The 18,177-nt window shown below is 40.2% G+C and overlaps 1 protein-coding gene across 2 annotated transcripts; it reads right to left on the reverse strand.

Annotated features, from left to right (window-relative positions):
- Window positions 1-234: 234 nt before the first annotated feature.
- Window positions 235-14,477, reverse strand: LOC140551364 (uncharacterized). 2 transcript variants are annotated; one of them, XM_072674773.1, is made up of 6 exons: window positions 14,235-14,477; window positions 11,981-12,563; window positions 9,496-9,554; window positions 7,556-7,680; window positions 3,945-4,111; window positions 235-1,142 (listed from the first exon to the last, which is right to left on the reverse strand). In XM_072674773.1, the coding sequence occupies exons 2-6, from the start codon at window positions 12,467-12,469 to the stop codon at window positions 972-974; spliced, it is 1,011 nt and encodes a 336-aa protein (XP_072530874.1). In that variant the 5' UTR covers window positions 12,470-12,563; window positions 14,235-14,477; the 3' UTR covers window positions 235-971. The 2 variants fall into 2 exon arrangements, with proteins under 2 accessions (XP_072530874.1, XP_072530875.1); XM_072674774.1 differs by lacking the exon at window positions 14,235-14,477 and having other exon boundaries at window positions 11,981-12,591.
- Between the last annotated feature and the right edge of the window lie 3,700 nt (window positions 14,478-18,177).

Below are 18,177 nucleotides of genomic sequence, written 5' to 3' on the forward strand. Positions count from 1 at the left end.
ACACAAACCCACTACTGTTCTGTGAAGACTGTGGTGATGAAAATGACAACATTTCCAGGTATTACCCAACTTGGCAACTGTTTAAAGCATTTCTTCCCCCAACACCCTAGCCTGCTGGTACAGTTTGTCCTCTACAGCAGGTTTTCGTGAAACACAGGGACATAAAATACTCCTGAAGACCTTTCCCAGGGTTGAAATGGGCTTTCTGTTGAGCTTGGTGCCAACTGCTGTGTAAGTGTGGCACTTGGAACAGACCTTCCAAAGTTTCGAGATGTGTGACATAACATTAAGGACCAGAAACCATATAAAACAATATTTATTTCTAAACATTTCAAACTGATAAACACATAAAACAAGTAACAATGGATAAACTCTATTCCCAAGCCTGGCTCTGTTGTCTGCACACCAGACGTCTTGCCTCATGCAGAAAGGAATTCCAGGGCAGCCGTTGAGCAAGTTACTGTAACTACCTTGTCATTTGTGTCGTTTCCCCCACATACATGGGCTTACCACTCTACAAGTGTTTTGACCCCTCTGACGGGAGGGTCCAATCTTACCTAACGGGTTTTTCCTTTCCGTCAGCATGCCGTTCTGCTTCTGCTCACTGATGCGTAATGGGCACCAGCTCGGGTACGATCCTGTCTAATGATTACAAGTCTCGGTAATGTTCACAGCTTCAGCCAGCTGCCTTTCTGGATAATGATGCACTACACTATAAGACCATATCAGCACGAATGCACTGTTACTCGGTTCCATGTCCAATGATATATTAACAATCTTTGAAAGGAAAAAAACCAAAACAAACAAACAGTAGTTCTACGCATTCTATCTATTTTAAGCCAGTGTTCAACATCAGCCTTCAGACCAAAATAGCACGCCTTCACTTTTTCTCTCAGGGGTTCATATGTCCACCTGTAGTCCTTTTTCAGTCAATTACATGTCCTCCCACTGACTCACTGTCTAGTCCCATCCTAGTGAGCGTCCCTCAGGAGTGTGAGGTAGATGTTTGACTGGAGAAAACGAGGATAACAATCAGTGTCCAGTAAAGAGCGAATGCGCCTCTGAGCGTGGCAGAGCGAGTTGTGCGAAGGGGCCTTTAGAAGCTGCATGGTCAGGTCCCGGGTCTTGCTGTCCAGATTTATCTGAAAAATAGACGACAGAGCAAGAGTTCAGTTATGAACATCGTACTAACATTGTTTTTTCAATCTTTCAAATTTCAATTTGGATTATTTGTTTTTTTATTTCTTTTTTCAACAGTCATGCTTTATGACTGGGTGTTTTTATATAGTCAAGTTTTTAAGATGCATGACACTCAACAGTGCTAATTTTTTAAAAATTTGGTTTAGCATAGTATTGATATTTGAACACATATTTATGTATAGAGGATATGCCCTTGACGTCACTGTGGCCACGCCCACTGAGTGGCAAACATACTCACTGAGTGGCAGCGTTAGCGTTCAGTGGGAATGCCTCTAAAACACAAAAACGGGAATGAGCTGTTGTGGGATTTACTGTACAAATAGATTCAGCAGGAATTTAGAGCTATCCTATTACACAAGAAGAAAAGAAGAGGAAATGGATTGCTGCAATTCACAGAAACTACTGGAATCCAGGCACCAAAACATGTCGGAGCTCACTGATTAGTAGAGTCACACTCTGAAAACAGTTGGGGTAAAAAAAACAAGACCACTATAGTTGTGAATGTAGTGAAATTCTAACTTCAATATAAAGGGAAAGACCTGGATGAAGCAGTGAAGCAGCCTGAAAACAGTAGTCAACACTTGACTAAGGCCATTCACTTGACTTTGTACTCTCGGATATGAGGCTTTATCCTATACACAGGCATGATTTGAGCCTCAGTTAGCTGGACGTTCCTGGCTACACATCGATGTCCATGGAGCATTGGTTCTTTGGTAAAATGGATCGATTACTGTTAGTGTTGAGCTTGTTTTAGTCCCAGATTGGTCTTTTACCCTAATAAATGCAGCCGAGTTGCAGAATGTTTTGCCACGCAGTCCAACTAAAGAAGGCGTGTTCCAGTGCATATCCTCTTTACGCTTCAATTGGAATGGACTGGTCTGATTAAAGGCAATTCGAATAAAGTTTAAATAAATGGGATTGGGTAATCCTGCAACTATAGCCAACGTCTGTATCTGATCCTGTTCCCAATCTGAAAATGTGAGTACAATCTGCACACATGCAACAAATAATCTTTAATTAGGTGGCAAAACTGCAAACATGTGGTTAAAGACACAAGTGAGCCGACTGAGAACTGTCAAAGTAATGTGCTCTACACATGTACGTAATTTTGATCTGCTTTCTTGTGGTGTGCATACAAACAGGTTTTCATCAGATTGTTGAGAAGTGTGCATATAAACACCTCAGTCTTAATCGACAGGACTGGTGAAAATCTTTGCATGTAATCCTAGCCAGTGTGTCGGTGTGTCACAGAACAGTGTCAGAAACCGCATAAGCAAGTCTATTTAAGATTACCTAACCACATGACATAGTTTGAGGCAAGTGTGTAATAATTTAAGCAAGCAGTTCCTAACCTTTTGGCTAGAGGCATTAATAACCGGTTAGCAACAGTAGTACTGTAGCAAAACAGACATAGCAGCATTATACAGCTTAATAAGCAAACCTAGAAAAGCTTTTTACATTTACGTTTATGGACCATTCAATCAACAAGGATGCAAACTATCAGTTTACTTTTCTCACACATTTGAGTGCAAGTAGCAAAAACAGTCAGCATGCATTTTTACCGGACCATTTCACTCCCGTTTTTCTTACTGTGCCTCTATAAATGTACACTGATAAATGTAAATGACCTCAGAGTGAGGTTAAACTGCTATTGGATAAATAGGAATATAAAATAGGAAAATAGGAATTTCTATCTGTCAATTTTCACTTTCATTTGCCAATCCCTCTCCACAGGGACTAGACAAGCTGTTTGTCCTGCATTTGCACATCTGTGTCAGCAATAGTGCCACTGAAAGTAGCTAAATGCATTCATTACAGGGGGTACGTAAAGTGCATAGTTTATCTGTGACATCCCAGGCTGGTTGTACTTTGCTGCTTACTGTCTACAGATGGAGTCTACAGGCTGGGAAGTGAACAGTAAATTTTGAAACCATGTTTACTCACACATCAAATATTTTATTAAAAAAAAGGGAGCAAAATTCGGGTTTCTGTGATATGGGCACTTTAAGATGGAAAAGCATTGCTTAAAAGTCAAGAGAGGTTCTTAAGGTACATTAGCCTCTTAGCGCCAGTGTAAACTTGGTGTAGACACCTAGCATGTCTTGACTATATTTGGTGAAAAAGAGGGGGGATTGTGTAAATTTGGGATTTGCCAAAATTATATTGTGTCGGTTGTATTTCTAAATAATGTTTGAATATTTTGTTTTCTGAGTCACTGTGGATACATGACCTTCATTCAATTAAATATTAAATAAAACGTGTTAAATTCAACCTCAAATTTAGTGTTGTGATGTCTCTAAAACCGTTAGATTTACATATATCCACTAACTAATTAACTTCATCCTTAAAAGACTGGACAGCTTTTTAAATGACGCGCAAAAAAAGAACAACCAATCAGAACAGGGATCATTTACCTATTTAATTGTAAAGGCGTGATATCAGAAGCTGACAGAATACAGAGTGTTTGGAAAAGAGTCCAGACTGTTTTTGGTGTATAAACATATCCGTAAAAATCTTTAAAAATAAATAATTATGTGGGATAAGATTCCTAAGCGACTAAGACCTGTTGTAGATAATCAACTGGGCTTTATCAGATATTAATCTGATAATTTGAGCATCTGTAGAGGACTGGCAATGAAGTGTGATCTGCTTGCATCTACTTGCTGGGCCTGTAGTGTATTTAAGATATTAAGCACACAGTGACTGAGTAGAGGTAAGCAGCGAGGCAGATTGGTGCGTCCCACCTCTCGTTGAGCTCCAGGCTGGATGTAGGTGGCGCTGATCTCTTTGGCGCGTCTGTGCAGGCTGAAGGTGTTGGAGGACTGTCTGTACTGCTCGCAGGCCAAATAGAACTGTAGGTTTTCCTCACTGAACTCAGAGCGGAGGAATGCTTCAAACACAGACACACCCACTGATGGGGGGGGGGAGAGAGAGAGAGAGAGAGAGAGAGAGAGAGAGAGAGAGAGAGAGAGAGAGAGAGAGAGACAGAGAGAGACAGAGAGAGAGAGAGGAACACACAGAGGATGGTTACTGCACTTCTGCCGTCACTAAACTGTCTCTACGGACAGGCAGCAATGGGGGGAAGGGTTCGGAGAAAGGAGACGCAGATGGCACATCTGCACGCATACAGTTTGTCATACACATGTGCACACACACACACACACACACACACACACACACACACACACACACACACACACACACACACACACACACACACACACACACACACACACACTCGCAGCCCTTGTTTAACAAACTTAATGAAAACAAACATATTGAATACAGCGCCTTAAGGCTATATTAAGTGCCTGTTTAATCTGCCGTTCTACGTGGCCTTTTAAATACTTGCCTTTTTCATTTACAACAGCCGATAATTTGCCTTGCGCCACTGATTGCGACATTTCTCAAGGGAAAACATAATCGCGGCTGGAAGGGAAAAGGAAGGGGAGGGGGACCTTGCTAACGCAGATGTTACAATGTGCTGATGTTCCACTAATTACACAGGCTGTAACTGAGGAACCACAGCAACAACACATGGGACACTAGGGTGAAGCGCATAAACGAAGGGCTGCTCCCAAATCCTACTGCTTCTATACTGTTTGCTGTATAAATACAGATCTTCTCGATGGCTCCAAGAGCAAGACGGAACATATCCAATACCTAACTGCCAGTTGAACTTTGGTCACACCTTTTCACCTTTTTTTTAGTTTTGAATATTGGTTCAACTGATAACTTGCATTTCATCATTTTGTTTTGGAAATGGGGTCAGAACCTCTTATATGACATTTTAATAAAGTTAGGGGTTTGAATTGTGTTTTGGAACAAATCTTTAGCACCAAAAAAAAAGCTGACAACAAAAAAATGCTGGTTTTGCCTCAAGCACTAACCAATGATACTGACATTTTGTAAATGAGGTCACAGGTACAGACTTTTACAGACTCACCTGTAAACATCCCGAATGTTCAGTATATGTCACTCAGGGACTTCAGGAGTTAAAGTGAAGGATAAAGTGCTGTAAGAAAAGTTCCACATCTTTTGAAGGGTCTGTGACACATACAGTATGTCACCATGGGCTCTTATGGCTTAAGTGCCCTTTTTCTTTTCTGACCAGAGTAGACTTCACCCTGTTTACATATACTGTTCCTATGTGCAATAATAATAATACTGTAATTATTTGAACTGCTTTGTATAGCATGTTCTATATTTATTATCACAGTTACTGCAACTTTACTATAGTCATATAATTTATAAACATGTACATATTTACATTTCATTTAGTCTTGATTCCTCCCAAGGTTTCTAACTCCAGCTCTGGGAAAGTTTTTCCTTGCCAATGTCGCCTTAGGCTTGCTCACCGGAGGTTTAGTTTTTTTATGTTGTGTTGATCTCCTGCCTTCTTACTGATTCCTCTAAAGCTGCCTTATGAGAACGGCAGTTGTAAAAATCACTATACGCATACACATGTATGAGTTTACATATAATGCTGACATTTGCTTCCGTTGGGGACTATTTTGCCTTACTACACCCTGCATGTATGTCTCCACCATGAATGAATGAATGAATTTTACAAACAGTATCTCAGACATCAGACAGTGTATTCTACCTCATCTGTAGATAATCTAACCCTAACTGTTAAGTCTTCTTTTAGCCAGAGGTGCTATTATAATCAGCCCAATCAAGGCATTTAAAAGCTTTAACTGACAAAAAGTCAGTCAGAAACCAGAGTCACAAAAACAGAGACAAATGTCAGCAGTAAACAGAGTTAAATCCAGCTCAGTGACATACAAGTGCACCGGAAACAATGAAATAAAAAACAAAAAGGTGCAGATTTGATCTCTCACCCTTCTCTACTCAACGGGGCTCTGAGTGAGCAAGAGTGCATACAGTACCTGTACCTGAAACGTAAGAAATGCAGCCTACTCCACCAGAATTCCTTGTCTTTATAAAACTCTGCCTGCTGAGACACCTCTATTTGGTCAATTTGTATAGCCACAGTAGATACATCCTTTGCTGCCCTATAACCCCCATATTCCTTTGTTTTAATGCCAGCATGGTCATGAGAAAGGGCAGAAATTAGGCCAGCACTGACACAAACAACTAGCTTGTTTACAAAATAATTTGCAATTACTAGGCAATGCTGTGATATGGAAACTGTAGCCTGATGCAGGTTTGCAGTATTGTATTTGCTGATGGAAAAACATTAGGCATCTACTATTTGTCTACCTTGATTAGCAGTACTGAGAAACCTTTTTGGACCTTTTTTTGGAGGGAAATGTTGTTATACAATGGATTAAATGCAGACATTTAGCATAATAGCCCAAACAATTGTGCTAAAATCTAGATATCTTTCTAATGCCAATTTTAAAAGCAGAGTTATAAAAAAAATAAAATAATAATAATAAAAAAAATATATATATATTATAATTTATTATGTTATAAAAATTAATCACACCCATTTTCCTTTTATTCAGTTTATCTCAAATAAGGTTAAGTGCATCCATTTCCATTTTTACTATCCGTTACAGGGTGAGAACAGCAGCTTTAGCTGGATAGTGAACTATTGTTAGCTAACAGCTATAGTGTTCTTTCTAAATACTTTTATTTTTTTCACACATACAGTTAAGTCTGTTTTTTATGTTCATCAACTGTGTCTGTTGGCTAATTTACCTCATGTAAGATAATTTCAAGTGAGCTAACGCTAACTTTAGATTAAACAAAAAAAAAAAAAGAAGACTTCTTGTTATTTAATCATTGTATTAAATTACTATACCAAGTAAGGAAGTCAGCAATATTGCACCTCACCTTTTTACAGGAAGTGTATTATTACGTACATCTAAAGGTACATCCAGCTACAATGTGATTATAAAAAGTGCAGTATTCTAGCTAACAGCCAGCAGCGAGCGGTCAGTATTTTGGCAACGCTGTGACGTATTGCTGCCTCTGAGGCATGTCTCAAACTCTAGGTTACAGAAACCTTCGTCAAATACCTATGTCCAAAACTACATGCTACTATACTTACCATACATCCTATGCAAATGAATACACTTGTAATTTAGTTACATTTTTGACATTCTGTTCAGTATGGTAGTATGTATACTTTCAGTTTTAGACCAATGAATTTATCTTCTGCTGATTCTCCTGTAGAGCTTTAGCGTAGATCTCACCAGATCCACCTGATTACCCAATTCAGATGCGCCTGAAAGCTTCAGCAACTCAATCAACAGTGTAACATTAGGAGTGTACAAAGCGTATAAATTGCTCCAGCAATAGAGGGCAGCACTGCAAACAAAAGGAAGAAGGAAATCCTTCTTTGGTCCATAAACTTCTCCAGGTCAGTAAACATGTCTCATACCTCTGCTTTCCAGCAGGGCGTTGAGCGACTCGCCCCATTTCTCCACTTCTTCTCTGCTCAGTCGGGTCTTGCCATGGCCCACTTGACTCCACTGCTTCACAAAACGGGAGCGCCTATCTTTGGCACTGTGGATGAAACAAACTTTATTGCTTGGAAAATATAATCAATGGGAGTAATCACGATGTGTCATGGGTCAGTAAAGTCATGAATATGTTGGTTAGAAGAGCACAACTAGAAGAGTACAGGTTTGGTTGCTGACTTCTAAGAGAACTTTAGCCACTGCATAGATTTGTTCAGTTCCACCAGCAGCTCACTTGCATTACTTTAATGAAGGACTAGATAAACTGGTCTTGGACGGGGAAGTGAAAATACTGGCCTTCCTTTCAATAATATGAATGCTTAAAAGACTCTTTATGCTTTGTGTCAAATATGCTGCATTTGCCTTCGCATGGTTAAGATGATCAGTTGTTCTATTTTCTGCAGGATTAATTATTATTTAATCAGAATCAGAATCAGAATCAGAATCTCTTTATTTCACCAAGTATGTTACCCATACAAGGAATTTGTCTTGGTGAGAGCAACACGTATGACAAGTAACAAAGAAACACAGAACACAGTCTTAAACTAAAGGAAAATGACACTAAACAATAAATAGGGTAGGGGATAATTTAAAAAAAGTAGAAAGTACTAAAGGTAATAAAGGTAATAAAGAGCTGAAAAATATATTTACAGAAAAGAAAAGAACATCTGTACAGGTGTGCAAATATTAAACCTCATCATCATATCCCTACTTGGAAACGTCTTATACAGTTCTTTAAAATAACTTAATAAAATGATTCCTACTTCTGTTACGAATGTCAGAAATAAAGAGAAATATAATATTAATTTCTGTAGGGTTCAAAAAAAAGCGCCGTAGAACGAATATAATGCAGATATTTTAACGCAGAACTGCAGCGTAACCTATACACAGTGCATTTCTAGTGCTCAATAAATAAAATATATTCACACTATAAGTCCAAATCTTTGTGGACACCCCTTCTAATTAATGCATTCAGCTACTTTAAGTTGCACTCATCGCTGACACAGATGTGCAAATGCACTTACACAGCTCGTCTAGTCCCTGTAGAGAGGTATTGTAAATAGAATAGAACTCTCTGGAACATATAAACATGAACCTGGAAGGGTATAAAGCCTTGTAAGCAGTATAACTGGGTTCTCTGAAATGGTGGTGCTCCATCCAGTACTTCTGGAATGAGTTGGAGGTGGCGATCCTCTAACATCCTGAACTCATAATTGCTCCTATCACTAAATATAATACAATCCTCACAGCAATGCTCCAAAATCTAGAAGAAAGCCCTGCCTAGACAGTACCCTTGATTTTTAATACCCTTGATTTCAGAAGAAACAATGACTGAGCAAGTGTCCCAACACTTTTGTCCATATAGTGTAGGTTAAACTTAAGCATTTTTCTAGTGATCATTTATATTTGTGCAATTGTCCCCTGATACGGATATAATTCCAAGATCATTGTGCAGCCCTACTTACAGAAGCCTTGTTGCTCAGAGTGTAATCACACTAAATAATAGGTCTAGATGGACACAAACAAACTTTAAGAGTTAATCAGACACTAACACAACAGAAGACAGAGGGCAATAAGGCCTGAAAGATGAAGAAACCCAAACCAGAAGCATAAGACGACAGGTCAAAGGACAAAAGAAAGCATTCCACGGAGCTGCAGGAAGATAAAGAATGAACCAGATAAAAGGGTTGTGCCTCTTAGTTTCAGTGGCCCTGCCCACACCCCTATAATATCACATAATAGTACAAGGTCATCCCTGATGAACAGTGTTTAGAAAGGCAGAACAGACCTAGTGATAATGCTTCCATCATGTTATGTTTGTAGTCATAAACTGAAGCAGGCAATTATAAACTGATTTTACCTGCTTTCTTGTTCCTTGTGCTCTGTAGCTGCCAGATTTGAATGGGAGGAGTGTGGACTCTGCAGTGAAAAGAAAGAAGGGAGGACTGTTATTCACACAAGAGTACACAGATATACACAGATCAGGTCAAATTACTTCGGTTAGCTCTTTCCCAAGAGGTTACTAGAATTCTATTCAGAAGAATGTTGAGAAAATGAAGCCAGCTCGGAAGTTTATGCAATGCGCCCCTTTATTTACTGAGAGTCATTAATGCCGTGGAGAAAGCAGAACACGAGAAACTGAACAGCACCAAAGGTGCAGGACCAGTCGTGGTGTAAGCCAGCAGTGTTAAACAGGAGGGAAGGCTTCTCCAAGTCTCAAAGTGGCCTTTGCAATGTTTGCTTTAGGCCTGAGCTGATCCCATGCCAAACCTATCATGATGTCATGGATTAAGGAGGGCTCGCCTCTAGTATCAGTGCTGAGCCAACGGAATGACCGAAAGGCAACAGCACATGCGGCTTCTCCCACACGTTCTTGGGAATTTGCACTCTGGGAGAAAGAATGCCTCAGCAAGTAAATACACACTTAGGCTGGGTTTTACAGACATGGATTTAGCCTAGTCTAGGACAAAACCCATTTTAAAATTTCCCACTGAAAGGCCTATTTAGTTAAGAATTAAACTTAATCTGGGTCTGGGAAATCCGGGTCTCATGCACTGGAGCCATTAGGCTGATCAAATGGAAGTTTGGGAAAAACAGATTCTTACATAAAAGGTACCAAAACCAAGCTTCTAAAGGTTTTAGAGAACTCCCACACAACAATTTATACCAATTTAAAATATTTTACTACAACCTTTACATCAACTAGAGGGTTCTTTTTCAACTCAAGTGTTCCAAGAGTCATCAACTGAAATGTTTTTAGGGACCCAAAAGTGGTTATTTTACAGTACAGCTACATTGGCCTCATAGCAAAGCTACAGAAGCAAACTCTGGACACCAACCTCATCATGGCAGATCGACTATATCTGAGGTACGGGTGGAAATGTGATTCTTAAATGTTTCAAATGTTCCAAGACCACTTTTGAGCAAAGCCATAGGGATAACTACCAAATGTGTCGCATCCGGTCACTCAACACTGACTATGCTAATGCGCTGGCGCAACTTTTTTGAGGGGCAGTGGTGGCTCAGCAGTTAGAGCTCCGGGCTATCAATACCAGGGTTGTGGGTTTAATACCCGGGCTCGGCAAGCTCGGAGTTGTGTGTGTGTGTGCTCACTGACACACTAGTTCACTAGTGTGTGTGTGTTTGTGTTCACTACCACAGATGGGTAAAATGCAGAGGACACATTTCGCTGTACATAGTACAGTGACAAATACATGCACCTTTACCTTTACCATGATTTGTGCTGTTCCCTGTACATACTTCTACTAGAAGCCTATAAGCAACTATAAACAGGCTGTGGAGTTCTAGTATAAAAAGAATGAATATTAAATAATAAATTCTTTTACTAAAAAGGAATAATTTGCATCTAAATAAACAATCTGTAGATATCAATTGTGTGCCACTGAGGAAACTAAACCTTCTGGCACCTTTATTTTTAGTAAGGTACCAAAAGAAGCAAATGATGTGACCAGGATAAGTAGCGGCTTCAAGTGTTATTCTACCGAGACGGAATAATCCCACCTCTGCCATTACATCATATGTTTACTCTTACCTCGGGCAATGTCTAATAGCTATCCAAACAACAGCCTTAACACGAACACTCGAGAATGAGTAAACAGCATGTATACGGAGAGGTCATTTAAACAAAGAGAAATGTTGAAGATTCTGCCAGAAACTTTGATAAAATGGATAAACATAACACCTCATGTATGTTGAGGTAACGGTCTGGAAATACCTGACTCATAATCAAGTAAACCACATCTCTTAAAAACACCGTTTTGGGTTTTGATATCCTTTTGTCCTTTTTTCTTGCCAGAACACGCACACTCACAATTGGGAAAAACACTATTTTGCAACTGTGCTTAATTACCGTTTCATTCCCCTTGATGTTAAAGTGCCCATATCCTGTTTTTTCTATTTATTATAATTCTCCCCAGGGTCTAGTTATGACATGCCTGGGTTTATGTACCAAAAAAACAGCCTGAATTCATTTTTACATGGGCATTTTTCCCAGCAATCTTCCTTACAATTAAACAGCCTGTTTTTGTTACTGTGCCTTTAAGAGTGATGTATGTACATAAGCTCTGTGCTGATTGGTCACTCTGTATTCAAAAAGAGCAGTTGGGGCAGAAGCACTCCTTATAACATCTAGATTAGGCTAGATAGGTGGGTTTACCACAAAAAACACAAGAACAGTGCATTCAAAACAGTTAACTGACCATATATATACGGACCATATGAACATATGAAGTATGTTTATACTATAATAAACTCTTAGGGAGGATTTGAGACCCCTTTATGGCCATGCCTATGTTAATTATTACAAAATAAGAATTGTACTGTACCTGCCCAAAAAAACTCTTCAGATGCAGCTTAGCAGCTGATAACTTGGCCTTGACTTGCCTTCGATGGGGATGGTGGTCAGCGTTAAAGGACAAGGGGCTGGATGAAGGTGTTGGAGACATAGGTGGCGTGTCCTCTTTCCCCACACTCTCAGTGCTGCCAATGTTGCCCGGAGCCAGCTGGCTGTCACTGTACGCTTTAAAGCTTTCATTGAGACCAGCTACCCTGAGGAAACCTGAGGATTTGTCCAACTCGCTGAGGTTCTCCACGCTAATGCTGTGCTCTTTAGTAAGTTCCTTCTTAACCTCACGGGCAGCAGGTGTTGAAGGAAGGGACACGGCCCCCCGGTCCGACTCGTCTTCCAAGAACACGACCTGCCTGTACGTGCCCGTTTTATCTTCTTTATTGTGGTTCTCGTCATTCAAAACCACCTTCTTCCAGGGCAAGACGTCCATGTCCAACAAGGACCCTTCCGAACTGAACCGACGCATGATGGTTTATTCTGAGCGAAGTAGATGAGTGATAGATGGAGCGCGGTGGAAAGCTTTAAGAAAGGAGAGAAAGGTTCGAGGAAACACCAGAAGTCTGAGGAACATAAGGGAGAAAACAGAGCACGGTGAGGGATTTTCAATACAGCAATACTGTATGACTTCAAGCATATTTCTGTAAATAGGTTAACTAGAAAATGAGTCACGACCCAGGGGGATTATGAGGCGAATGGCTATGTATGTCATCAGGATAACTGGGGTTTGACAGAGCATTTTACTTAATTTTTACAAGTGTTTTCTGCTTACACTGCCCTTCCATTCATGCTATGTAGTGTGTGTTACACAGTTGTTGTCATTCTCCAACCAAAAAGAATAATTTGGCAAACACAGCCCAAATTATTAGACCATTTTCTCCATATACAAGGCAGCCAATGAGAGCAGAGCATATTTACATGCATCTGTCCTAAAGGCTCAACAAAAAAACCCTGTATATCCTAACGGGTTAAAAAGGTACCAGTTAACTACGGATTGTAGCTCATAAACCCACACAAATGTCTTTGCAAGAAAATGGGATATGAAGCCGTCAAAGGGAAATTCCATCAATTTCTCAAATTTCTACATAATACAACAGTTTAAGATGTAGTCAAAGTCATTCAGAGTGAATTTGGTGTGAAATATGTAGAGAAAACTTGCTAAATTCTTTACAGTAGTGGTAATGGGAATCAGGCATCCTGATATTGCCACTTTTTATTATACGTAGGGGTCGACGGTATGGTAAAAATATGAGATCACAATATTTAAAGACATTTTCGCAATACACAATATTATAATAGCCACTGATTCTTAAAAAACTACAGTTCAGATACTCTCCCGTACTGAGTGCACTGATTTCCATTCAGAATCTGCTGCATCGCACTTCATTTTCATTAAACCAGAAGAATTACACAGTTTAAAGACATTTGTGTGGGTTTATGAACCACGATTCGTAGTTAATGGGTACCTCTTTACGACAGATCCCAGGTCAACGCAGTTAATCGATGTACTTCAAGCACGACGACATCCTTGATCCTCTTAGAAAAGCATATTGTCCATCACAATACGATAGAATATCATCATATTGCCCAGCCCTAACTATAAGCCATTTCACTTACTCCCCAGAACCACCGGTGAACCTACAGGTCCCTTCACCGGTGATGGCAAAACGGTGGTGCCTCTAAAGCTCTTCAGAGGTCTAGATCCCATCACCACTGCTGTCAACTCTTCAGACTGGACACTGGATTCTCTCCCAGGTACGTGAACGACTTACACACTGACCATCACTTAATTACACATCTTCAAAAGACCAGAGGGTCAGTGTTGACCCTTTCATTATTTCTAGTGTTGGTTTTTAACAGAGGCTGTAAGAAGTGGAACAAGGCAGACGCTGATACTATAATATTTAGGTAAATAAATATGATATGATATTTGAGCTAAATAAATACAGTTTAACTGCCTTTAAGTATTTTGAGTATTAAGTATATTGACAACCTAGGTTTTATGTGTTTACATGCCATTTTAACTTGTGTTGTGGTAATGTTCCGCATTTTACACATAAAGAGCTCCTACTTGTTAGCTCCCACCATCCACACACACACACACACACACACACACACACACACACACACACACACACACACACACACACACACACACACAAAACCAACTAAGGCAGGTTATGCTGAAGTGTATGTGTGGAGTGCTGTGTTGTCATCGACAGTTGGTTATTTACCTTAAGACGATTCCAGGCTCCACATGGTCAGTTCCCACAAGTGCATGTCAAGCACAAGGCTGAAACACACTCTCACACACACACACACTTGATCAATCAATCAATCAATCAATCAATCACAATCACACCGTCCGTCTTTCCCCAGCTCTGGACCCTTTTAAGTTCACGGTCAGATCTACACCAGTCTAAACAGCCCCCAGCAAGCAGAAGGACGTCAGGCTGCTCGACAGACCGCCTCAGTCGGCTGCATGTGAAGCTCTGGTCTCCGCCAGCAGACTTTTAGTTTCATGTTTCGTATGAATTAAAGCACCGCCTCGTTTCCGAGGCCAAACCCACAGGCCAGTCCAGTCCAGTCTTGCCCAAATCTGAGGAACGAGGATTCACGTAGCTAGCTAGTTGTTTGTAGGTGCGGCTGCAGGGAACATAAACGGAGCCTGTTCATTTCCTCTGAGGCGACTTTATTTAATTATTTATTTAAAGACCTTCTACTTGAAGCAGGGCGTTGAGCTCTAAGGCTAGCCATTTCCCCTTCTCAGAAAGAAACACTGAAGTAAACCTTGTTCCAGTGTCTTTCTTTTTTTTCCTCCCTTTTTTATTATTCTTTTTTTTTATTATTTTTTTAAATATCGATATTTACCAGAAGATTTCCTCACCCAGGACAAGACAGATAACAAACTACAAGACAAGCCTACTTAAATATCCTGACTTTATTTCTCTGAGGACAGAGAGTACCACTGAGAATAAGGGACCATCTCAAAAGTGCAACACGTGGACGGCTGTTTACATTAACGCCAGACTCACGGAGGAGTTTACTAACGCACTAAAGGGGGCGCCATTCTTTAAAGCCTCCACAAGTGCCAGAGCTTTTATCTGCAGGACTGATTAGATAGATCTCACAGGTACTTTGGGTTCCAGATTACAGGAGCGTTGTGTAATTGTTAGCTTACAGATGGCAATGGCAATTATTTATCCCGTTAGCCCTAATAATATTAGTCACTTTCCATTTTTATATATTTTTAAAGGTGGTTTTATATTGCTTTATTTATGTTAAGCGCTTTATATTGCCTTTGGGTATTCAATGTAATACAGAAAAAAGCTTGGTTTGTCTTAAAATAATGTTAAATGATGAAATTTAACATAAAATTCTAAATATATTCACAGATTTAACAAATCTATGGAATAAACTTGGCACAAAAAGTGAGGAAATGTGTGTTTGGTAGATGATTTTTTGTTGTAACAATGCTTCTTGGCAATAAATCTTATGCCGCCACATTGGTAAGGAACATGCATTTGTGGGATGAGCAGAAGAGCTGAGTATGTGGGTTGCGCCCATGAAAAATTGACCAACTCTTCTCTGCCACTGCCAAACAATTTGGTGTTTGTTGGACTGGATGATTGAAGTTTGAAGAAACAAGACATACTGGCAATTTAACAATGTATTAATTTAACAAACAGGAGCTTCAGTAGCGTGTGGAAGAACCATACACAGCTACAGCAGCCTGGCATCTCCTCCTCATGATGCAGGTCACCAGCCTAGTCACACACTGCTGTGGGATGGCATCCCATTCTTCAACCTGCATTTGTCACAAGTCAGCCAACGTGGTTGTGTTGGTCACTCTGGCACGAACAGCACACTCAAGCTGATCCCACAAGTGTTCAATGGGATTGAGTTCAGGACTGCTGGCAGGCCGTTCCTTCCTCTCCACTCCCAAATTCTGGAGGTAGTCTCTAATAAACCCCGCTCTGTGGGGACGAGTGCTGTCATCTCTGGGTGATAGAGTTCAGGCCTGACGGTGAAGGACAGTCATGAGACAGGATGAGATGCGTGCCGTCTGTTCTGGATTGTCTGGGCAGAGAGCCGTCGGCCATATCGTCCTGCAAACCTTGACTGCAAATCTGTAGAAGACAGTCCACTTCTTGGGGTGCTGTCTTCTTGGGACACCCACTTCGGGGGCTGTCTCTGACATCCCCCGTTATATGGAAGTTGGCCTTCAGTTTGGAGATGGCACGAGGGCTCACTCCAAGTAATGCCACAACTTGGTTTTGTGGAACACCAGCTTGAAGTTACTCAGTCGCACAGGCCCTATCCAGATCGGTCAAACGTGGCATGCCGATTCTTGAAGCAGACACCTACTGACCACTGTAGCAGGGCCCATGTTCACAGGTGCTGCCAATCAGGCACTGTAAAAGAAGTGTCAGTGGCAACAGCAAAATAAGCTGTTTGGCAATGGCAAAGAAGATTTGGCAATTTTTTCATGTGCTCAACCCACATACTCAGCTCTTCTGCTCATCCCACAAATGCATGTTCCCTACAAATGTGACGCCATTGAAAAGGGAAATGAACAGACTTTCCAACAGTATAAGATTTATTGCCAAGAAGCACTGTTACAACAAAGAAATAATCTACCAACTTCCTTACTTTCGGTGCTTATATATATATTTTTTTTTATAAAAATATAAGTTCATATTTTTCCCTTAATTACTACTGTGCCAAATCTATAAGACTTTACTTGTAGTAAATAACTCATTTTATTTGTATTAATATTGCAATACTGCAACTTTTAATTTTTTACTTTCACGTTGGTAAAATTGTAATAAATATTTTCATTATCTAACATCCCTTGACCTCTTGTAATAAACAGGTTAGCATTTTTTACACTCATTCTGTCCTATTCCTGTTCAATTAATTATGCAGTTGGAGAAAGAACAACAGATTATTTAAAATTGAACATAAAGATCACACCTAACAAGATCACACCTATCCATGTACTAGCCCTTTTGTTTTGTACACCTTTCAATTCAATGCAAATCAATGGTAAATGAAATTAATAGAGCAGTGTGCGTTTTGTGCTCTTTTCAGACGGTCCCTTAATTACTGACACCCTGTTGCCCGAGATAGATTTAATACGAAACTTAAGTGTCTCTGGCTTTCCTGCGTCCTCTGTGTTGTCGTATGTAGAAAAAGGAGACAGAGACTGTCTAATTAACCAAACTTAAAGAAGAGAATCCAGCAAATATTTAAAACAAACTACTGTTTGAAGATTTCAGACATCAGGAGCTCTTATTTGACTGATGACTGTGAGCGGATTAACAGAGCGATCATTAAACCCCTGCTGGTATTACAGCCCTTTTACACTACATACACTTCTTGTAGGAGCGAGGGAAACTAAGGCGTCACTAATCTAATGTCACTAATCAGGGGTACTAAATCAATGTGCTAAAACCCATCCATTAAGTCCATTAAGATGATTAATGTTTAGGAAAAAAATCTAATCAAATAAATGAAATTAAATATTCTCAATGCGCAACCAGTCCAGTAGGGGGAGCTCTAGGTCAAAGTAACAGAACAGTACTGAGGGAACAAAAAGTGCCAGAAAAGACACAAACATTAACAACGTGTGTGTGTGTGTGTGTGTGTGTAGTGTGTAATTAGAGTGCAGTGTGTGAGAGTGTAACATTTTGTCCCCTGTAGGTCAGCCTGATCTTGTCTGGGCCTTTCCCTCACTCCAGAGTAATGATATGGATGGATGGATGGATGGATGCATGGATGGATGGATGGGTGTGTAGACAGCAGGTGTGTGGGAGAAAGGGATATAGATAGAGAGGTGAGATTTCTGAGTGTGGGTCTTTCTCCAGTGGTGTGACATGTGTGTGAAATGCCTGTACTGTCTTTTAAATATTGCTCAGTTCAGGTCTGTGTCATTATAAGCTCCCATAAAATGTTCTCTCCTACAGAAACAGTCTGCAATTGTATTAAACATTTATAACTAATCTAATCCTGGCTGAAAAGACAACATACTGCTGGTTCTGGTTTATGCTGGTCTTGTGCTGGTGTGGTGCTGGTTGACCAGTATACCAGTGTTAAACAACATAATGCTGGTTCTGGTTTATGCTGGTCTTGTGCTGGTGTTGTGCTGGTTGACCAGTATACCAGCGTTCAAAA

The sequence above is a fragment of the Salminus brasiliensis genome, chromosome 3, assembly GCF_030463535.1.
Source record: "Salminus brasiliensis chromosome 3, fSalBra1.hap2, whole genome shotgun sequence".
In the NCBI taxonomy this organism is placed as follows: Eukaryota; Metazoa; Chordata; class Actinopteri; order Characiformes; family Bryconidae; genus Salminus; species Salminus brasiliensis.